The 24,214-nt window shown below is 40.9% G+C and overlaps 1 protein-coding gene across 7 annotated transcripts in view; it reads left to right on the plus strand.

Moving 5' to 3' along the window:
- Window positions 1-24,214, plus strand: part of atp8a1 (ATPase phospholipid transporting 8A1) — a 117,717-nt gene that overhangs the window by 62,611 nt on the left and 30,892 nt on the right. For all 7 annotated transcript variants that reach the window (XR_015082179.1, XM_086014860.1, XM_086014850.1 and 4 more), the window contains 4 exons: window positions 4,439-4,503; window positions 11,860-12,032; window positions 17,111-17,294; window positions 21,367-21,477. Coding sequence is in view for 6 of the 7 variants with exons in the window: in XM_086014860.1 (XP_085870986.1) it covers window positions 4,439-4,503; window positions 11,860-12,032; window positions 17,111-17,294; window positions 21,367-21,477 (533 nt within the window). In the remaining variant the exon portion in view is untranslated. The remainder of the gene's footprint in view (window positions 1-4,438; window positions 4,504-11,859; window positions 12,033-17,110; window positions 17,295-21,366; window positions 21,478-24,214) is intronic.

Below are 24,214 nucleotides of genomic sequence, written 5' to 3' on the forward strand. Positions count from 1 at the left end.
CTATTCGATTTGATTTTCTAATTTTCGGTTCCCGATTTTCAATTTGATTCGATTAAAAAAAAAAAATGCTACCATGCTTGTCTCTGTGCACTAGTGTGGTTCTGCAGCCGTCCACAAATGCAATATGCAATGATTTTTGGTGCAAGCGCATAATTTGATCTACACATTCAAAATGTACTATGCATCTGGAATGAAAAAATGTTTCAAGACATTCTTTTCTAGATGAATTTAATCATATTTTCGAATCGATTAATCGAGTTTGTGAGTCGATTAATCGATTTTTTATTAATCGTTACATTCCTAGTTACGAGTGCTTAATTCTTTTAGTCTTGAGACAAAGTTTTTGAAACAAAGTTTTTTTCCCTCAAACTGCACATACATTTTTTTTAAAGTCTTGAAACAAAGTTTAACTGGTAATATGGAAGAAGCCGCAATATGAAGCGACTGACCTCCCAAACAGTATTTTCCCTCTACCCATTTGGCAGCTTGTGTGTCACTCATCAAATTTAAGGTAAAGCACACATTTGCGTTGTTTTACTGTTGCCAGTGGTTGATTTATTTATACACTTAAAACACAGTTACAAATGTTGAATAGTGAAATGCATGAACTCTCACTGCTAGGTGCCTGCCTTTCATGCATAATCTGACCGAGCGTAGCCCTCAGAAATGGGAATAGTGTCCTGAAATTCATTTGCATTGCATTCACGTAAAGACTTGAAGCTTGTAGCCTTGCCTACATTACGACACAGATGTTAAACCCGATACATTTACCGCAGCCTCTTCAAGGTTCTCCGGTCAGTCGGAGAAACTACAAGGCACGTTCTCTGTCGCGCACATCTAAAATGAGCATCTGTTGCAGAACACAAAATGATGTATGAGCCCCACTCACTGACATGATGTAAATAACATGCATATGTACACAAGTGGGCACTTTGTACACGTCTGCGTCCCCTCGGGATGCTCTGGCCTCACAGAATGTATCAGAAGTGCAAATGAGTGACTCTTACAGAACATTTAGTACTGCACTCCTGCTCCCCGCGCTTCGGTGCGATTCTTGTACTTCCACGTGGCAGCCAACACGTGAACAAAGATGGCAGGAAAATCGATATCTGTTGTCCGCTTTGAGTCTACCTACCACTGCGGGCCGTCTCAATCAGCCCTTTGTGCCCGGCGCGAGCACAGGTCGGCCTTTTTAGACTGGAGTTGCTCTGTAAATCCCCTCTCAATATTGACTTTAATTTTACAATTTTTCCAAACTGAAAGAGGATCTCTCGTACTTGAGTTCATGGCATACGAGTAACTTTCACTTAGTCTTTTTTTTGGGGGGGGGGGGGGGGGAGCAAACCACCCAGATGCCACTCTTGGCACAACCTACCATAAATCAGCCAGAAGCCAGCTGTGTTGACTCAATTTAACGGCAAAGGAACACGGCAGGTCAGTTTGATCTGACTTGTGTTTGAAATAGCAGTCGTAAAAAACGCCATTATTAGCGCGTGTCGTTGATTTGGCACTGTTACAGTTGGATGTACAATAGTTACTCTGACAGCAAAGTGGCTGGCTCACAGCGCTGTTTGCTCTGGGATATGCTTCCCAGCGCTGTTTTTTTCCGCTGTTGGGCCAAAGTACGTCATACTCTGGACAGGTCAGAGCCAGGACGACGTGGAAGCAAAGTGCCTGCTCTCCAGCTTCAGGAAAAAGGCAACCGAAAGTACCACTGTATAGTAATCAGTTTGCAAAGATTTCTCTAAACACTGATTGAAAAAATATCTTCGTTTATTCATTTTCATGTTTTTGATAAACGTTCAAATTTGTATTTACTTTTCTACATGAGCTGCTCCACCATCTGTGTTTAAATAATCACGGCTTAAAGTGGAACTCAAATAAAAAAAATAGGTCATGTATGCCCACTCAAGTCTATATTACGTTGGCGGAATAAGAATTAAGTAGACGAAGCCATCGATTTTCATCCATCTCAGGCGGCAGCCATTTTGACATTCTTGCGCCTGCTACTGGCGACTAAAATTGACATCTAAGTGCCCTCGGGTTCACCTTGTGAACGTCGCGTCACGTGAGCAAACCCCAAGAAACAGATGAGCCGTGATGCAAGCCCAGACATTCAATCCCAGGAATTTATTTATATTTTTTTCAAATTTTTTCAAACGTTAGTCTAATAGAGGGTCTGAAAATGTCTGGCAGTGAATGAATTAACTGATTTTCTGCAGTATATATTCTGAAGTTTGATGTGTTCATTTCCTCTTACAAAAAATGTTTTTAAAGGATTTATTTTCCCTCAAACCGCACATCTCAGAATAAAATCAGAATATTCATATTCTTTAACTGTTATTTTTTGCAATTAAGATGATCCCTCACCAAACTAAATTCTGATTTCACTACATCCCATTTCGACAGCAAATTAATTGGTCCCTAACCCTCTGCTAGTTATTGCCAACTCATGAAATCCATTTATCCTTTAGCATAAATACTTAAAGCGTAAGTCAACCAAAACATATATTTTTTTCAAGAATATGTTCTATGCAGGCCCACTAGTTGAAACATCGCGTTCTGATTAATACTGTGTTTCTGGAATATGATTTTTTAAGCAGCACAATCCACCGGTTTTTAGCCATCTAAGGGGGCGGCCATTTTGTCACTTCTGCCGACTGAAAATGACATCACTGATGCTCAGGGCTGAGATAACGACCAATCATGGCTCATCTTCAGAAAACAGGTGAGCTGTGATTGGTCGTTACCTGAGCCCTGAGCAACTGTGATGTCATTTTCAGTCGACAGATGTGACAAAATGGCCGCCCCCAGAGATGGGAGGAAGCGGGTGGATTAACTCTTATTCCACAAACGCAATATTTATCAGAATTTCTTATTTCTTGAAAAAATATGTTTGGGTGGACTTCCCTTTTAACATCCAAACTTTAGCTCAACAATATACAGTAGCAGGAAGACGTGGTGGTCTGTGGCCGTGCATTTATAGGCTCATCATTCTCCGCTTGAACAGACCTGTCGAAATCTGCATATTGATATGACCATTCTGACTCGCTTCAGTTCATAGTCGGCAGGTCAAATGCAAACCCCTAATTGTTGCAACAGCGGAGGCGGCCGTGACACGACATGTCGTTATAGCACATTCCCCAAGTCCCGCCGGAGCGCTGTTTAGTTCCGCCTCAGAAGATGACATGCCGAGGAATGCGACAGTCTCCGCTCGGCCGCTGTCAAATCAGCTGAAGGTAAACATGTTAATCGGAAGTGGTGGACAAGCACAGAGAGAGAGAGAGAGAGAGAGAGAGCAGAGACCAGTGTTTAGATGGAGACATTTGCCACACGTTTTCCAAATTTTGAACATTCGCCCGTCTTGCACTTACAAAAACAATCCGCCAGTGCCAGCCCTTCAATGGTGTTTGCTTTTGAGGGGAAACCTTCTCATATCCTCACGCGTGACTTTCAAGCATAGCCCTATCCCGGCGGGTTCACTCAGTGAAAATGCCACCCACACACATACGCATAAACAAAGGCTTTGTGCTAACACCCTTTTAAGAACTGGGAATTTGTTTCCAGATAGGGGCAAACCGTCAAGGACAACCAATATCCGAATCTTGAACAAAGCATTTTTCTCCGTACATCATTTTGATGAGCATTTGTAATTTAACAGCACAACCTTTTGGGAAGTTCCGGCAGTCTTATTTTAACCTGTGCCACTTTGCGGTCATCATGGTAGTAAATGTATGCACACCGGCCAGTCCATACGTTGTAAAGTTCGCATGGCAGCGTTGCGTGGGGAACAAGTGGGTGTGCGAGGTGGGCAAGTGGTGAAAAAGTATTTTATTCTTTAGTTTATTTTCTCAGTTTTGGACTACTTGAGGTTGCCTTGTTCAAAGTGGTTTTTAAAAGAAAAATATTGTATTAATCCTGCCAGTTCAGTGTGAAAATTGCCTGAGAGTTGTTACATTTTTTTTTAGTTGGGGATGACCACATTTATAATGCGTATTATATGCATCGGGATTTTACAGACTTCAACTCCAATACATTTTCCTAGACCGGACCCCTGGGCTTGATTGTTTCCTTTTGTACTGCTTCGGTGTTAAACCGAAGACTTCAAACTGCCCCCCATGGGACGTTCATTCCCCCACCTGACTGGTGACCCCAAGCATCTGTTACCAGCCAGCAGCTCGGAGGGCTCCCCGGAGAGTCATGTTAGGTAACCCAGAGTTGTAAGTTCCTATTAAAACAGGAAGGTGACAAGCCCCTGTAAAGGAAACTTATTATTCATATACAGTCAACAACTCAAGAGCGGCTACATCTAAACCGGTGTACTTAAAATTACGGCAAAGTTGAATTCATTCATTGTGACGTTTCTGCTTTTGTTTGGACAATACTTTGGTTTCTTTTATGACGTGTGATAACGTTTTCTGTTCTTTTTCTTCCATAGGACATTCCTGTAAACTACTGACTAAGAACATGGGCATGCTAGTGATAAACGAGGACACGCTTGATGTAAGTACTCGCTGCTCATGGTTGTACCCCCGAAAGGATTACAATGACCAGTGAAACTGAATTATGGACTATAACCGACTAACCGAACATCCAAACGTTTGATCCGTCACATCAATCATCAGAATGTGGTCTGATGAAAATCTACTTGACTACAATTACACTGAATTACACACGGAGAAGCCACAAACCTTCTGGGAGAACGAACAGTTGAGACTAAACTGGAGCTTTATGGCGATCCCACAAGCGTTTTCACAGACGCAGAAATGCAGCATACAAACAAAAGACGAATCCTCCAAAAGGATAAGGAACTAAAACACATAAATCACCCAAGAGTAGCTAAGGACAAAACATTTAGACTATTTTGACGAGCTCTGGTCTAAATCCTTTTGGACATCTGTGGAAGTAGCTGAAATGTGCGCAGTCTGGGGAAGGTGAACAAGTGCGCAAGTCTCATTGAGAGTTACACAAATCCTTGAACATATTTTTTTCCAGAATATGTTCTATGCAATCCCACTAGTTGAAACAGGGCATTCTGATAAATATTACGTTTGTGGAATAAGTGTTAATCCACTCGTTTTTAGCCATCTCTGGGTGAGGCCATTTTGTCTTCTGTCGAATGAAAAAATGACATCACAACTGCTCACAACGACCAATCACGGCTGACCTGTTTTCTCAGTCTGATTGGTCGATGTGAGCAGTTGTGATGTGATGTCATTTTCAGTCGACAGAAGACAAAATGGCCGCCCAACTAGTGGGATTGCATAGAACATATTCTGGAAAAAAATATGTTTGGGTTGACTTCCGCTTTAACAAAGGGCCACCGGCAATTTTGTCCACGTGTGTATGCAGTGTTGTCAGTACATGTGGGAGATGTTACAGTACTGTGGATACCTGCTAAATTGTTTGTCAACCAACAGCAACAATGTTGATGTTTGATACTGGCGTATCGATATTTTGTCCCGCCATTGGCGTGAACTGGGATCTCTTGGTAGTGTTGTGAAAGTGAACATTTTCAATATACTTATGACGTTTTTTTTTTCTGGCGGTATCCTGTTAGATCTTTTCACATTTAAAATAAGTGTATTGACTCTATGAATGGTGAGAAACATTGTCTTTACAGTAACTGCTGGATAGTCTGCTCTGCTGTCTTTGCAAGTCCTCTGTTTAGAAATAATAGGTTCAAGGTTTGAAAATGTGCCCACTGGGAGCACACCACCCCATCGACGGCAGGCACACATTCTAAATCTCTTTTTACGTGTGTAAGACACCCCGCAGAGAAGTCTGTTAACCCCCGGCAGGAGAGCCTTGTCTGTCGGTTGTGAGAGAGCACAGCGCAAATCTCCGCACTGGAAAAGGGCCACAGACGAAGATTAAACGTAGCTTGGTTCAGTTTGTTAAGAGGGGGAAAAATAGCAAGGAGAGGGGTGTAAAGGAAGGCGGGAGGGCGTTGAGGGGTGATGACAGACTGCCTTCATCCTGTCAGCCATTGGTTAAGCGTGATGAATTGAGTTGAAGTAAAAAATTTGGGGTCGGAGGATTCAAAAAGTGCGCGGACCGGCGCTTTGAAATGTCAACTCCCATTCTGTTGCGGTTGAGCAGATGCTTACATAAGGCACTTTGTTAGCAACGCAGAAAGGCGGAAAGTGTCCGCGCCGCACACATGGGCCAGACGGAACGGCTGTTCAGTCACGGCGGCCATGTGCTGCACAAGAGAGTAATTGGAGCATGTCTTTCCTCCTCGCTGGTTTACACATGCTTGTCAACATTGAGACATCCCCTGTGCTGCATCAGCTCGCATGGTCTGAAATTCCTCAAGTGAAACAATGCTATTTCAGTTGTAATTTTTAACCACGACGCACGTAGGATTAGGTCACTTTCAATGCCAATGCTCAATCACTTGACGTGCTTTCAGGAACAGAGTATGAAATTGGAGAAAAAAAATCCACTATCCCCATTAGGGCTGAACGATTTTAGAAAAAATATCAGATATTTTGATTTGATTTGCGGTTTTCTTAAAATAAAGCTTCAGTGCAATATTCGCAATGTACAGTAACATTTCCAAACATGACAGAAAATGCCATTATATCATTAAAAACATTCAAAGGTAATACTCTAATAATGCAAGGACACTAAAAAAGATTTTGTGAGTGAGGCAGGCATTTTCAAGTTTTTAAAAATGGTTTGCCATGGCCAGCCATTTTCGAGGATTTTGACCCATCTTTGAAGGCCCACAGAATAATGTGTTTTATGGCTAATAGACATGGAACCTACCAAAAGAAAGATAAGACTCTTCTTTCATCAGTTTATTTCTAGCATTTGTCATTCTTTAGTAATCTGCAGTAGAACATAGGCAACTTTCACTGAAAATCCTGTTTCTGGAAAAAAAAGAACTGAGAAATCGAGGGTTTTGTGAAAAAAACTTGTGACTTATGACACCTCAGATATAGAAATAGTACTTTTCTTGTTAAAAACAAAAAACAATTCTAAAAACGAAATTTGAGGGCAAAAAAACGCAATGCACCAAAAATGTTCAAGTATCTCAAGTAGCCATTGAGATGCATAAACTGTACTATAATCTAGTTCGGAAGGTTTTTTTTTTTTTTTTTTTTTTAAATGTTCTCAATCATTTATTTATACACATATTCATTCGTTCATTCATTTTACAAAATAAATTATATTTATCATGAAAAAAAAAAAATCCTTGTCAAGTTGACACGAAAGGTTCGAGACCTCCCTCAATGCTTTCTTCTGTCCACATGTATCATTTTTAACTAAGCTTTTTATATTTGTAACTTGGACTGGGATAATGCAATACTTATGCGTATTCAGCTCTAAAAAATAAATAAATAAATCAATGCTGGTTCTATTCATTTCAGGGCTTCATTTTTGCCCCAAATCCTGCAAAACGTCCTCTTTTGGACAAGTGACAGTGCTGCATTGTTGAAAATCAACATTCACTGTAGCTGACTGACTACATGTCTATTTTAACAGGATTAACCCCATTGTGTGAGTGGTTCCCCCGTCTTAGGCATTTGATGACTTTACATCTCTGCAAACATCCAGATTCCACATCATGAGTGTCTTGTATCAACAATGGAGCTCAGTCTTTTCGGGAGGCTCTGAATGGCCGTTCCCAAAACCAAACACTAGTGATTCACATAGGCTAAATGGCTCATTATAGCCATAACAAAAGGTCTTTAGAAGGGGACATGTAGAATTAGCGTTGGAACTCTGCAGCGTAATTTAATGGTGGGGGAAATGGCCGCTCTTGCTTGAGTGTCCATCACTGTGTGTGATGACTGGATTCGACCCAAAATGGAGGTCGAACTTTAGTGCAATAACAATGTAGCAAAGTTTTGTTCCCCATGCAGATACTGTATGACAAACGACATGTCTGATTTTGGGCTGTTTTACACAGACGCTTCACATGTGCGCAGCTGCTCTCTGTTTGTGTCCTCTTTCGCTCTTTTCTCCTATGTTAATCCATCATCTCTCCCTCTCTCGCTGTGTATCTGCTGAAACGCAAAGCCCTGTTGTCCAAATATTTCCTTTAAGCTGAGGTTTCAGAGTTTTGTTATGCCAAGCCATTGCTGTGCTCTCCCCCCTGTCCTGCATGGCCGATTTGACATATTGGACCTTGTCACGTCCCGGGTCAGTCCCCTCACACCCACCCACCAGGTTCCTGTTAATGTCCGTCATCTTTGTATGAGGCCATACAGTATAGTGTTCCCCTGCTGTGTCGCAGTTGCTCTTAAACTCTTAAATCAAGGTACCACTGTGCTTACTTTCAGTATTTTTCCTCGCAGGTGGGAAAGGAGTGCCTGAGTCTCCAATGCACTTTTCAGCTGTTTATTGGGCGCTGGGAGAACAGTGAAACATAAACACAATGAACGCACACAAGTAGGAAATGCTATAGGCAACAGCTCACGTTCGGACGCTCGCATGCAAACTCTCCGACGGCACCCCCACACCCCCAGACTCCGCCTCTTAAAGCGGACGTCAACCCAAACATATTTTTTTCAAGAATATGTTCCCAGCAGGCCCACTAGATGAAACACGGCATTCTGATTGATTTTGCGTTTGTGGAATATAAGTTAAGCAGCACCGTGCACTTGTTTTTAGCCATCGCTGGGGCGGCCATTTTGTCTTCTGTCGACTGAAAATGACATCAAAACTGCTCACAACGACCAATCACGGCTGACCTGTTTTCTGATTCTGAGCCGTGATTGGTCGTTGTGAGCAGTTTTGATGTCATTTTCAGTCGACAGAAGACAAAATGGCCGCCCCCGGAGATGGTTAAAACAGGGTGGATTTTTTGCTGCTTAACTTATATTCCACAAACGTAAAATTAATCAGAATGCAGTGTTTCAACTAGTGGGCCTGCTGGGAACATATTCTTGAAAAAAATATGTTTGGGTTGACTTCCGCTTTAAAGGCACACCGTTTAGCTACCACGCAGAATCTACAATACAATAGTACAATACTTCCATCCATCCATTTTCTGTACCGCTTCTCCTCACAAGGGTCGCGGGGCGTGCTGGAGCCTAACCCAGCTGTCTTTGGGCAGTAGGCGGGGGACACCCTGAACTGGTTGCCAGCCAATCGCAGGGCACACAGAGACAAACATCCGCACTCACAATCACACCTAGGGGCAATTTAGAGTATCCAATTAACTTACCATGCATGTTTTTGGAATGTGGGAGGAAACCGGAGTGCCCGGAGAAAACCCACGCAGGCACAGGGAGAACATGCAAACTCCACACAGGGAGGCCGGAGCCGGGATCGAACCCACGACCTCTGAACTGTGAGGCGGATGTGCTAACCAGTCGACCACCGTGCCGCCTAACGTACAATACTTTATATGTGCAAATATATTTACAACGTGTTTTAATTTGTATAAAGCATGTGGGATGGGTAAAACACTGTTTGAACCGCCGTTGCGCAATAGTTCAGCAAATCTCACAAGACCTTATTTCAGTGAGCATCAAAGGATAACAAGCCAAATGAAGTTGTACATTGTTTAACATTTAAATTTGAATGACGCTCAGGTTGTAAAGTTTGAAATGTTAGATACGCACTAAAAGACAGATCACTCTATCACCAAGAGTTCAACCACCGTCATGCATGACATCATGTCCAGTTGAACCGTTCTTTGGCAAATCCCACCAGACCTCAGTTGAGCAATATCAAAGTTAAACCCATACAAGGTCGTACAATCAGGAATGGGACACACATTTTAGGTGAAAAAAAAACTTCTCATAAGTCTCATAAAACTCCACATGACAAGTGCAAATCTTGCGAAACCTTAGTTGAGTGGCAATCAAAAGATTAACAAGTCAGCAGACGATACGTACATAGTTGAACATCTTAACTCTGAACCTTTTTGAGATGCAAAACTTGACAATTTTCAGGAAACATTCTGTTTGGCAGTGCCAATTCCCAGTGAACAAAAAATGATTTATCAAGCAGCGTTTAGTTTTGGCCTTATGGACTCAGTATCAGTATAAATTGCCTTTGGGGTTCTCATCAGAAACACTCAAAGTGTGGGGGCTTGACCAATATGCATTTCTAACAGCATATCATCTACAGGGTGTTTCATAAGTCTTTGTCAGTTTGTTACCTTACAATGACTGTTGAAGATATAAAAACCCAACATATATTTCCTGAAAACTGACCTTACATTTTTGTAGCAAAACGTTCAAACACAAGAATCCAAGAAATTGAAGTTTTTATTAAAGTGTTCTAAATGCGAGCCCTTGGTTACACAACATACATCTAAATGGTATTCCATTTCTTGCTAAACTCTTTCAAATTATTTCCCAAATCTGCGTTTGACACGTGTCCACGACTCATTTTAATCAAACAAAAAGACACTAAACGCCTTCTCCTTTCCTGTTAACGGCATTATGAGTAAAAAGCAATTAATCGGTGCAAACCACATTTTACACAAAAAGTAAAAACATTGTGATGTAACAATGGCCTGACAAGACCACCAGAAAACTTGAAGATTTCACCTTTCAAGCGAAACCAGTTTTACCCTGTTACCCTTGCCAGTTCCCCAGAAATTAGTTTTTATAAAGTGACATAGACATATGAAACACCCTGTGCAATAAATATGCAGTTCTTTTGAAAATCTCAACTTTTTAGGGAGTGAAAGAGGTCAGCTAGTGGTTTAAAGGTACCCATGACATGAAATAATGACTTGAAATAAAAATGTTCCCCTATAGATTTAAATCCATCCATAGTTTTATCACTCTATATCAACAATATTTAACACTTGACAATTGACAATTAACAATATGACAATCAAGAATGCTCACGTTACTTAAATTATACTGGTTAAATGATGTTGACACCGTTTGATTGTTTCTATTTCCTATTTCCATTATTTCCTTTGGGAAAAGTCTCTTCAAAATCCTGAACGGATTGTGTTCGACCTTAGAGGTTCAACTCTTTAGCGAAATTTCCTAAGTGCTTCACCATCTGGGAGGAAGATGGTGGAAGACAGAGATGATCTCACGAGCCCTGCTCCCCAGTCCATATGCTTCCAGTCGGGACAGTAAATCCTTTAGTTAGTCCCACGTTCACCATCGCTCATCATCATCGCTCATATTGTGTATGCAGTTAGCGTGGCAATGAATTATTGTATGCTCAAAAAAGAAAAAAAAGAGGCATCGCCGATTAATTAACAAGTCATCAAATGTCTCCTGGTGGCATTGTAAAGAATTATACTTGAATAAAAATACTACAGTGGAGGTCTTTTGTGTTGTTTCACTAAATATTTGCGGTATCGTAAATTACAGCATAGGTTAGCGTAGTTGGATTCCGACCGTGTTCACTCATCCATCATCTAATGTTCTTTGCTTTTCATCCTTCTGGATTGCAAGTTAAAGAAAACATTAGAATAAGCAGAAACAATATTTTACCCTCTTCCTCCAAAATCGCGTCTTTGGATAAACTTAGCAATGTGGCTAGGACTAAAAAAAGATTGTAATCATTCAAATTCCTCCGTTTGATCTTAGCATTTTATTAATCACATAATGTTACACATTGTATTTGTACATGTGTTTCTTTTCTCCTTCTACACGCAGCCAGGATTAGGAATGACACTCTTATAATAATATTACAGTACTTTGGCATCTGTTAACAATCGCTATTACTGTTCTCTGTTGTTATTAACATCTGTCTGCAAATGAGACAGGCACATTTCATACCAACGTGATGTAGTGGGTGAAACCCATTGAACAAACAATTAAAAGAGGATGATTGAGAATCCGTCAAGCTAGAAATAATACAGATTGTGGACATTTCACTGCTCTAATCACGACGTCTATCCAATGTTTTGCCCTGTGGCAGAGAACAAGGGAGACCCTCAGCCACCACTGCGGAATGCTGGGAGATGCCCTCTACAAGGAAAATGACTTTGCTCTCATCATCGACGGGAAGACGCTCAAATATGCGCTCACCTTCGGCGTGCGACAGTACTTCCTGGACCTCGCCCTGTCCTGCAAGGCCGTTATTTGCTGCAGGTAGAATGTTTCCTCCTAAGTATATGGTTAGCTTTTTTTCTGGGGGGTTTTAAGATGCCACCACAGATGGCTAGCAGGAACGGCAATTAGGAAAAATGTGATGTGAAGATTATACCGCAAATAGCTCTTATAGCGACATCGGAAAATGTAAAATATCCATCCATCCATTATCCATTCCGCTTCTCCTCACAAGGGTCGCGGGCGTGCTGGAGCCGAATTGATTGCCAGCCAATCGCAGAGTGTAAAATCTGAGCAGCTTAATTGATTAAATGTACATTGTACAGTAATCGCTCGCCACTTCGCGGTGCGGGTTCAAGCCTCACCGCATCGCGGGTTTTCAAAAAGTCTTCATCTATAAATGATAATGAAAAAAATACAGCTATGTTGGCAGCCATATTACAAAAAAAAAAACGTGTTGTTTCAAAGAGATAGTTGACTTGGAGGCTTTGTACATACCCGCAGGCACTCATACCAGGCGTGTGATTGGTTCCCGGCGCGAGATTGATCAATGAGAGCACGGGTGGATGTATCCCGTGAGCTGATTGGCTGCGCATCATCGCACCAGCATCTTCCCTTGTTGTATCTCGCCAGTCTCGTCCACGCTAATAAATGAACGGCATTTTTGAACAACGTTCTCTTCGGATTCTCATAACGCAATACAAATGTGCCCTTCAGTTACTCAGAGTTGAGCCGGATAAGCGGATTGTAAGGAGGTGTGTTCAGAAGTTGTGAGCGGAGCGCGCTTAGTCAACCTTCAAGCATTATGCACTCCAGGGTGCCAACGATGACGAAACCTCTGCAAATAAAATGTTAGTGTTTGGTAAAGTTGGTCTAAAAACAGCTTACCTTAACTAGAGTCCCGCGTTGCATTTTATCCATAGGTCCTTGTTGATGTTATTGTGCAAATCGAAAGTTAAGTTGCCATGATTACTTCCGATGTGAAGAGCTTCTTCTGTGTCGTCTTAAAAGAAGAGGGAAGAAAGAGAGAAGAAGAAGCCAACGAAGAAGTAGCAGCAGCAACAAGAGCCGAACTAAAATGGGAAAAAAAACTTTCGCTTTGCGCAACAACAACAAGGTTTTAAAAGTGCATTCATCCACTTGGATTGTACCTTTGGCTAAAATGCACTGCAGGGTTCTATTTAAGGTAAGCCAACTTTAGGATAAAAATCTAAACTTTAATGTTGTTATTAGCCAACGTTCCGTCGTAATCTGCCGCTGCCGGGCTTGTAGCAGATGTTCCTCTCACAGTCTGCTTGGTATTTATTCTTCATTTTGTATTTTAAAATTAAATTTGTTGTGTAACAATTATTTAGAAGGGTCAAAACCATATTGTAAATCCCCCCAAAATAAAAAATAAAACAAAATATAAGGTAACATCTTAAAAATAATAATAATAAAAAAGTCATCCTGTACTTCACGGCTTTTTACCCATTCGCTGGGGGGGTTGTATGGTCCCAATTAACTGTGATAAATGAGGGATTACTGTATACCGAAATCGATTTTCCCAAGGAGATTCTTTTGTAAGTAGCTTGTAGCTAAAAGCAATAGTGGCTACTGATTAGCATGAAAATGAGCAGAGATGCTTGCCAACGAGCCAAACATTTATATATATTTTTCTACATTTCACGATTTACATTATTTTGTGTGGGAAAAGTTCTTTCGGATTTAGAACAACTGGAAGTCAATCATCACATAACGGAGATTTCATTGGAATTCCCTGTGTAAAGATTTCGAAAGTCAACGTAAAGATTTCACCGAAAAAAATTACATTGACCGACCATGTTAAATAAGGTGCACATTATCACAGAGCGTGGACCTCAGACTTGGTAAAACTTGAGGTTTTTCACATATTACAACAATATTTGACCCCAATTCATAAGAGGCCTGTAACAAAACAATATCAAAACCAAAAATTGTGATACTCTGACAATGGCAGAGCAGCAATGTCCCCCTTCCAACTCTCACAGCTGAGCTCATATTGCAAACAAACATAATACAAAACATGAATAATAATATAAGCATAATATTGTTATGAATAAATAACTAATCTAATAGTATACGCTCATTGAATAATGCAATATATATATATTTTTTAAATTGAATTGCATATCAAAATGCGTCAGAAATCAAGACATGAATCGAATCTTAACTTTGGTGAAATGTTAGATTCTTTGTGATTTAAAACTTGTTTTGCATTAATGTACCAGTTTCCTTTGGTGGAGCTACTTTTACTGTTCGCAATAAACGTTTTCACCTGAATTTACAGCACAGGGTTTATTCAGTCACAGGCAACTTAGAATGTCAACTTGTAACATTATTGAGGTGCACTGTTGACCTGGCCAAGCCACATAAATAACAGGAAGTATTTTAGCTGTCAAGGACCATGTACCTACATGGAGGAAGTCGGAACCACGTTTTCAGAGCTTAATCAAACCTTTTTATTAACATAGCATGTAATGCCTATGATTTTTCTTCACCCCCTCTCCCTTAATCACCACAGATGGCGACCAGTTTAGCACGGGTATCATGGATTTCACAAGTCATATGCAAAATGTAGTGAGATAATAAAAACACATTTCAACATTTCTTTTGTCACTAAAACTGACTAATGGTGGGCTGTACCAATTGCAGCCACTCACGATTGCCTCACTGCGTCTTGTAGTGATGGTGAAATAGTCCAGTTGAGCCGTTCTGGGATTCTGGTTGACCTTTTTTTTCACATTTTGAAACAATTCCTCCATGGGAAATAATTAAAATAATCTTTTCCAGGTCCAATTTTGTAGATCACACAGGTGTCGTAGTGTACTTTGACCGAAGCATGTCACATTTTATCAAGAAGATAAATGACAGCATATTGATGGTTAAAACATTGGGTGTGTTTTTATTTCATTCCAGGCTGCCAAATTCAAACACTTCACTCTTGTGCTGATCCAAGCATATGGCGCATGCAGAAGACGTAAACACATTTATATCCCTTCTTCTAACAGTCCATGTTAAGGCTGCTTCTTGTTGTGAAATAAGTGGCGTAAAAAAGCCACAAACTAAGAAAAAGCAAAACACCGATCTTTTGATGTTTGCTGAACTGAGCCCTTGTGAGGTACCCAAAGGTTGAATCCAATGCTGGCGTTCTGTGTGACCATGATGGTCCATCATATTGGAATATGTTTTGCCAAAAAAAAAAAAAAAAAAAACATAGAAAAAGCAGAACACACACCAAGAGCCATTCTTTTGATTTGCTGAAGTCTCACATCCATCCTGCACAATGACAGATTGAACATGTTTTTCAACCTCGGGTCAATTTGACTCTTTAAAACAAGACCAAGAAACTCCATTTAATATGGACTATTTGATATTGATGGTCGGAAAACTCTTTGGAAAGTGAGTACTACATAAATATAAACATCTGTATCCGACATTTTGGCGTCGTCATTCAAAAGAACACAAAAAGTAACATGAACATGGTCACAGAAAAAAATGCTTGGAGAGGAGATGAATGCATAAAAACGTGTACGGTGTTAAAAGCACCTTGGAGCACAGTAAAAAACATCCACGAGGAAATAGATGGCGGTTGTACAGCTGTATGTTTAACAATCAGGCTCGGGGAGAGCAACAGAGGAGGTCACGCCGGCCCCATTACGAGCCCACCACAGTTTTAGACAGCATGCTGAAATATGAAACATAAAAACTTCTAAAGGGCCACATCATATTTACAAGCATTCAGGGACTAATGGAGACTTTATCGGAAAATCATGAAGGCCTTTCACTCATGGGAGAATCCTGCAATTCTACGACAAAATACTTGCTGCAATAAGATGTAAATATTCGCTCATGACAAACACTTGAGGTAAACAAACAATCTTTCAAGAACAACATTGCTTTAGTTTCATGCCAAGTGTCGAAAAATAAGAACAGATTGCTTGACAAAGTCATCCAAGGACAAACAACTGGAGAAAATCAAGAGTCGTTGGTTTATAATATTACAGTCCATTGGGTAAAAATAGCTGACTTTTCACCTCATATGAATTAAAATCAATAGAGTTTTGCTGTTGCTCAAAATCAATAGCCGCCTCGGTTTGGCATATGATTGATGTGAAATGTGGACTGATAGCGATGTAGACCAGGGGTCCACTTTGGACCGGGCCGCGGCGGGCTGCACAGATGAAAAACAAAAAAACCCCCCAAAAAAAGTACAGTACTTCAGGTTTATCTATTATCCGAGGCTGAAAAACATTTTATTTTGAAAAGTGAAGTGTGAAGTTGTCTCCGTCGCGTCACGCTAACATTAAATGCACAAGCTAGCAAATAAGTGAGTAAAATAAACAGACGTATTTGGAAAGTCAAAGGACGGCGAATAGTCCCTGATAGTGTAGTGGTACACACGCCTGAGTTGTGTGCGGGCAGCGTGGGATCGATTCCCGCTCAGTGACAGTGTCTATGTGTGCCCTGCGACTGGCTGGCGACCAGTTCGGGGTGTAGTCTGCCTTCGCCCATTGACGGCTGGGATAGGCTCCAGCAACTCCCCGCGACCCTGTATAGGATAAGCGGTTTGGAAGATGACATGACATGACAAGGACGGCGAATAGTTACATGGCCGCCAAAGGGTATATAGACTTGTATGAACCGGTCCGTGGCAGAAAAAAGGTCGGCGACCACTAATGAAGACGACGTTACTGTATATAGACTGATAGGTGTACTTGTATGACTAATTTGGTACCGGGTTGCTCATATTCTGACACATTTTAGCAGAGTTTTTTTTTGTTGTTGTTTGATGTCAAACATTTAGAGCCTGTTATTAAATGTTTGTATTTACAAAAAACAGGCACAAACGTTATTGCTCACGCAAAAAAATAGTGGAAGCTAATCTTCTAACTGGGCACAACCAGGAATGTGACTGAACACACTAAATTGCTGTACAGTTTACATTTTACGTCTTCTTGGTGGGATGTACGTAAATAGATAAATTTAGCACATGCAATGTGATTTATCAAACCTGAGACAAATTACGATGCCTGATTTTGCGTCTTTGAATAGTGCATCATTCAAAATCAATAGCACTATTGTCCTTTTTTTCCTCCCAGAGTGTCACCTCTGCAAAAGTCAGAAGTGGTGGATATGGTGAAGAAACAGGTGAAGGTGATCACGCTGGCCATCGGCGACGGCGCCAACGACGTCGGGATGATTCAGACAGCGCACGTTGGTGTGGGAATTTCGGGCAATGAGGGCTTGCAGGCCGCCAACTCCTCTGATTACTCCATTGCTCAGGTGAGCGGGCCGATCCTGGACCCTGTAGGTGCTCGTTCGAAATGAATAGGGTACTTTGTCATCTTTTCTTTTAATCAACTTCTCACTTTTTTCCCCAATTATCAATATCATTCGAAATATACTTGAGTTGACATATTAATTTGCATTGACTTCATTAGCGTAATCTGTTTTATTTATTTTGTGAACAACTCTTTACATATACACAGTAATACAGTACCATAAACTGGGCGGATTTCCCTGGGGGAACCATTCCGAGTGTCTGCATACATTCATTTCACGGCTTCAAAGATTTATTTGGAGGATGACGTTCAGATTTTCCAAAAATGTTTTTCCCAGTACTTGAGATTTCACCATGTATCTTTGTGCGTACATTTGTAGTCATCTACAACCATTATAGGGGAGGAAATACTGAAATTGCTTAGCTTATAGGATACATTTCGACATATAAATGTTCCCTTTCTTTATATAATGACGCACAAAGGCTTCAGAATGCGGGCAGAGGGGTTTTGGTCGTCAAAAATACTATAGACCATGATTACATACAGTATGAATGTAAAAAAGCAAATATAAGATGATCATTAATTTTATTATTATTTGATATTAATAGCAGTGTTTCTGTGGGTCGGCACGGTGACCATAGTGGTTATCACATCTACCTTACAGCATCGAGGTTCTGTCTTCAAATCTTAGCTTGGGCCCTCCATTGTGAAGTTTGCCTGTTCTTCCACATTCCCAAAACACGCATGCTGATGTAGGTTCACTCAAGACACAAAATTGTTGTGTGAATGTTGTTTGTCTGTATGTGCCCTGTGATTGGTTGGCCACCAGCTCACCTGTGACCTTAATTCGGACAAGTTCTACAGAAGATGGATGGATGGATGTTTGTGTGGCTCTCGGGCATGGGGGACAATTTATGGCCCTTGGGCCCTTTACAATCCATGAAAGTCTTTGAGCAAACGATTTTAAAATAAATAAAACCTGAAATCCTAAAAACATTTCACCTACAAATAGAAATACTCATAAGAGTATGAGGTATCACCATGTCAACTTTCTTTCATATAGCAACTGTCAAGTGTGTTGTTGGTGTTAGCAATAGTTTGGCACATTTTTTGTGCGCAACAAAAGCTCTCTTGTCTGCCAGCGCTTCAGTTTATACAGTGAAGTGGTAACACCTGTAAAACTAGCATCCAAACGTCACCCAACTCCTCGTACGACTAGATCACAAACAGACTCCGGCAAAATTCCCAATGTAAACACGTACTGTACTTTCCAAGTGAGGTTGTCTGTCGACATGCGATACCTGAGAGCAACAAAAACGGTCCTGTGTTTACACACGGAACACCATTCTGTGCAACATTTTTCTATTGCCGCCACAGGGCCGGAGAGCATGGGAAAGCAATAGTTGCGTGCATCACAGTGCGTGCTCTGTCCTTGAGTGTGCGATTACCATTCAAGAGGGTTGAGTTTGTTCCCCACTTCAGTCCGCATTACATGTTCAAGGTTTATGTGTGTCAAAGACAGGTGGCCTCTTATAATCCACATTGCAAATTAAATTACACTTCCAGAGTCTTTTTTTCGCTGATGTTTTCTCTATATTGGCACTGCCGTATGTTAGCTATAATTGGCTGACTGGAAAAGTGAAATCCAACCTGGGAAGCTGTTCAAAATCTAAATAAAGAATATTTTGGTCAAGCTGTCATAGATGATTATTTTCATTTTATATCAATGAAAGTCAGAAGTCAACTGTATTTTATTATTTACATAAAAATACTAACATATGTTAAGCAGCAAGTGGTTAGCGTGTGTGCCTCACAGTTTTGAGGTTCGGGGTTCAAATCTCGGCTCCGGCCTTCCTGTGTAAAGTTAATGGACTATTATACAGTTTTACCTGGTACTCCGACTTTATAGTTCTGTATTACAAAAACATGCTTCTTAGGTAAATTGAAAAATTGCCCATAGGTGTGATTGTGCAATTGAACATATTGTTACTGAATTTATAGAATAACTTGTTTAAAACAAAATGTAGAAAATAACAGTATATTAGTCTCAGGCTCCCCTGACGGTTGTGAAGTGTCAGTTTAGTATTTATTGTAAGTTTTATTTTTATTTTTTTATTTTATTTTTAAATTTTATTATTTCGTTGTGAATGACTGTCTTGAATATGAATTCAACCCCAAACATTTCTTTAGAAGAATATGTTCTATGTAGGCCCACTAGTCGAAAAATGGCATTCTGATAACCATATTTTCCGCAACGATAAGCCACTACTTTTTTCCTAGGTTTTGAATCATGCGGTGCGGCCATTCTGTGGATTTTTCTTCCCCCGCTAAGGGCGCTCTAATCGGAATTACATTTTACAATTTAAGGGCTTCACAAGAGTTGCCCCGGTCACTTTGTGAATTTTTAGACTGTAAAATTATGTGAGCATGAGAGTCACCACAACACTTTTCTTGATTTGACAACCAAGGGTAAAATATTTTAAATATGGCGTTAAATGTCTTTGTCACACCTCCTTTGTTTTAGGAGGATTAGGATCAAATTCAAATAAACAGCAACAAATGTGTATTAAAGTAAATAACTAGCATTAGCACTGATGCTAGTGCAACCGCAACCACCGAGTGAGTCATCCTGGCTGGTCCCCCTGTATTTTGCTCAGTTTAATGATGCTATGTGGAAACTAAAAGCCTAATTATTCTACAGTAATATTTGTACAATTAGTGGTAAGCAGAATTATTATTGGTAACAATATAATGATAATATTATACTTCAGGGTCACCATGGCAACACCAGCAACACTATTTTCAATATCAATAAGTAATGTTGCGATTATACTGTAACCAATCATATGCGTCAATGGCTGCGAGGAGAATTGTGGGATTCTTCAATTTGCATACAGACATGTCTTCTTCAAAGCCAGAGATTTTTATGGAGCTTCCCATGGGATGATTTTGAACAGCTGGATTGGGCCTTTACCAGCGCCTTTGGCGATTTGGTGTTGGTGATTGGGAAGTGCGCACGCTGGCTAAAGATGTGTCATAACTGGTCAAACAGTTAACATGGATGATCCAGCGTCACCATTGCAATGCCAGCAATGTAATTGCCAGAGCTCGGTGTCCCGCCTATGTGACGGGTCGGTCCGTCTATCCGTCACTGACGGATTCCCGTTTTGCTGACGGTTGAATCTTGGTAAAATTTTAAAATAGCATAGTCGGAATCCCCCTTATTTAATACGTCATTCGTCTGTAGTCCGTCATTAGTCTAGTTTTCGCGGCGAGGGACAATGGTGAATTGTAGTTGCCTGGGGGACAGATTGGAGTATTGGACCAGGTCTGTGAACAGTTTCCATGAGTCACTCTTTCTGTTCAAATAATCATCTATAGTCTCGTGAAAGTTTAGTCGGAATCGCAGACGGAAGTCCGTTTAAAATTAGAGGCGGACTGGCCTATAGACGGGTACGATTTTTTTTCCCCCCCAGAAAAAAAGGCGAATGATGAACGACGGAAGGGTACCCATGCTGCTGATGGTTGACGGACCCTCAATTTATAGTAAAATGCCCAGCTCTGGCAATTGCAATGCCAACGATACTTGACTTGAACATAATTTTGCGCGTGACCATTTTTTAGGTTTAACTGTTTTACATAATGTTTCATAGCTTTAATTCTTCATTCGTTTCACTGCCTTTTTCGGACAGCAAAAGACGCAATGTAAACTTTGTAATTTGTTTCAGGCTGGCCACTGAGCCATGTTCCAGTGTAATCACACTTATCAGCCAGAAATTACACTGTAATTTTACACTCACCACAGGCGTGCTTATAGCAGGATCATTCCAAAGTCATATAACAGCTACACTGAACTTTTGAATACCCATATGGTGTTTGTTTTTGTTTTTTTGACGGCTATTATTCTCCCATCTCCCTGCTTGGACGTGACAAATTCCTGATGTTTCTTTCCCACATCCAGACATTCCTATTGCGGCTTTCGTAACATCTCGTATGTTAGGAACCATCCAATACTTTACATATTGTATACACAAAGCAAACACCTTCACTTTCCCCCCCTTCCTCCCTTACAGTTCAAATACTTGAAGAATCTTCTGCTGGTCCATGGAGCTTGGAATTACAACCGTGTAGCCAAATGCATCCTGTACTGCTTCTACAAAAACATCGTCCTTTACATCATAGAGGTAAGTAGCTTTAAATCAAATGCTTAAAGCAATGGAACGTGCTACATGCTTGAATGGTATATATTGTATATATGTTGGCACTTGGCATTATCAAATTAATTAGAAAATAGAATGTCTGTGAAGACCTGCACCAAGGTCAAACGAAAAAGACGTCGGACTCCAAGACAATGCTTCCTGAGTAATAAAGGAAATATAGAAAATATAATTCATTGCAGGTCATAATTGGATGTAATGTAATTTAAGACGACCTATCGACGACCTCAGATTGGTCAGATGTCGCAGGTCGTAATGCGTCCCCTCGTACAAAATGGGGTCCCCCATGGCGGATGGGGCCCTGTGCACAATGCGGGATCTACGTGTAGGGGGGCAGCTCTGCCTAGTATTGAGGATGCCTTCTCCACGCTACTGGTTTTTGAGGCTTCCATAGAGGAGCGTCAATTTTACACGATCTTTCTGTTGACGTTATTTCTTTCACTCAAACTGTTTGAGTGTGTGTGTGAGTGAACTACAGGCTGTTTATCAATGAGGCTCATTTGCATAGAGTTGAGCAATTTCTCCGCCAAAGATATGCATATAACCTAATTTAAAAACATGCAAATACCACTGGCGCACTGAGACGCATCCTGCTTGGCATCGCAGTTAGTGAAGCATTTCACCATATGTGCGTGCTTTGTGAATTAGTCGCTATCTGTTCACTCCATTTTTACCGGGTAGCGCCACGCAAAAGCCACACAATCCTTTAGTGAATTCAGCCTTCAGTGTATGATTTCAGTCTTCAATGATATAACTTTGGCCTTGTCTACACATAGCCAGGCTTTTTTAAAACTGAATTATTTCTCCCTCTCCGCGTAGGAAAAAGTTTCCATCCACACTGCCTCGTTTCTCTCAAAAATACGCATCCACACCACACCGCATAAGTCCATTTTTTTAGCGCATTGACAAGCATGCTAAGCTTTTAGGCGGTAGTAGTTAGCCATATACTCTCCAAACAGAAGGAACCTCAGTTTCTGCCGTCAATTCTGCGAAACCTAAAACATGTCGCCAGGCTCGTTGGAGTGGACCCGCAAGGAGTCGGAATTGCTCCTAAAGGTTGCTGTTGAGTACTACATTCCCCTGGGAGAACCACTTTAAATCACAAAGTTCTCCCACCAGCCGGCCGAGTGTCCAGGTCTGACCCAAAACCGGCGTCGGCGTCATTGACGGGGAACACGCCTTGGACTTACCATAGTTATCTGTCGCAAAAGAACCGATCTTAAAGTGCTCCTTCATCTGTTTCCTTCGACGAGGTGGAGTAGTTGGTTTTGGAAAAACAGGTCATCAAAAAGTGCCTGGGGAATGGTTATAACCAATACAGTTTTGCGGGCATCCATGCTGTCTTTCTTGAAAACGCAATCCGTGAATGCGAGCTTCCAGAGCTGGACATGTTACTAAAATTTCCCGGTCCGTTTATTCGCCTTTTTGTCCGGACAGAAATAAAGAGCAATCGCCTACAGGCTGGTCCGCCTATCATTTTCAACGGGCTTCCATTCTACGCCTCCATAGGCTTCCGACTATGCTTAATCCGTTCATTTTTTTTCAAGGTTCCCGCCTATTGTTTATCGCCGATAAAATGGCCGTCCGTCATAGGTGGATAGATGGAGCGGTCCGTCGCATAGGCGGAACACCCAGCGTAGCTAACTACTTTAATCCTCGCTAAGAAACAAAAATCATAAGTGGAATCAAAAGCAGGGATTTATCCACATTGGGAACCTTTGAACCAAGATATGTGTGTCCAAGCTGCAAATGTTTTGCTGCCTCTTCTATCCGATTCTACATGTGAAAGGTGCATGAGAGAGCTGACATGTTTCTCTTACTATTGCACTAATGAACTAGGTGAACCATGCAGGTTGACAGTTCATTTTATGATGTTGAATGTTGAAGCATTTAAAAAGTTACCTAAGGATTGTTTTTGTATGGTGTACTGTATGGTATGAGGGAGATTTTCCTAGAGTTTATACATAGCTTACTTGGTATCAGGAAAACATCTCCCAAAAGAGGTGCAGGGTAGAAAAACTTGTTCTGAATAATGCCATAGTCATTTCATTTTTTTCTGTTAAAAAAAAAAAAATTATAAAAATCTGATTTTTTTTTTTTTTTTTTGAAAGTGAGATTTTATTTTAATGTCACATTGCCCATCTCTTCTACTGTAAACCTTATAGGCTGAAATTGTTTCAACACCCAACCCAATGCCATATGTAAACTTTGCGTGTTTATGCTGCTGCTGAGGAGCATCGCATGCGGCCAGTTTCAACACAGCTGGACAGAAAACAAACGGCAAGGAGAAAACGGCAATCTTCCTCAAAGGCTCCCGTCCGATATAGCTCATCTGAATAATGACATTTAAATCTTCCAGCGTGAAGTCATTTGAACTCCACTGGGCATGAGAGGAAAAATACATGGAAGATTTACAGTACATTGCAGAGACACTATAAAGCTGTTTTTTTTTTTTCTTGTTTTTTTTTTTTTGCCTGGACCACCGTGAAGGCTTGCCAGGTTCGCGTTGTTCAGCTCGCTTTCTTCATATTACTGAAGATTAATGGGAATGTCACGGATGGCTTGTGACACACAGCAGACCTCACACTGATTACAAGTTCAAAGCTACAAGCGAGAATCGAGATAGGTTAAGTGCATCCTATCAGCCACGGCGCAACGATGTTTTGATCTGCACCCCTTGCCAAGTGGTTGAAAGTCTTCCAAG

The sequence above is a fragment of the Filicampus tigris genome, chromosome 2 (genome assembly GCF_054856515.1).
Source record: "Filicampus tigris isolate MCC_2025a chromosome 2, RoL_Ftig_1.0, whole genome shotgun sequence".
In the NCBI taxonomy this organism is placed as follows: domain Eukaryota; kingdom Metazoa; phylum Chordata; class Actinopteri; order Syngnathiformes; family Syngnathidae; genus Filicampus; species Filicampus tigris.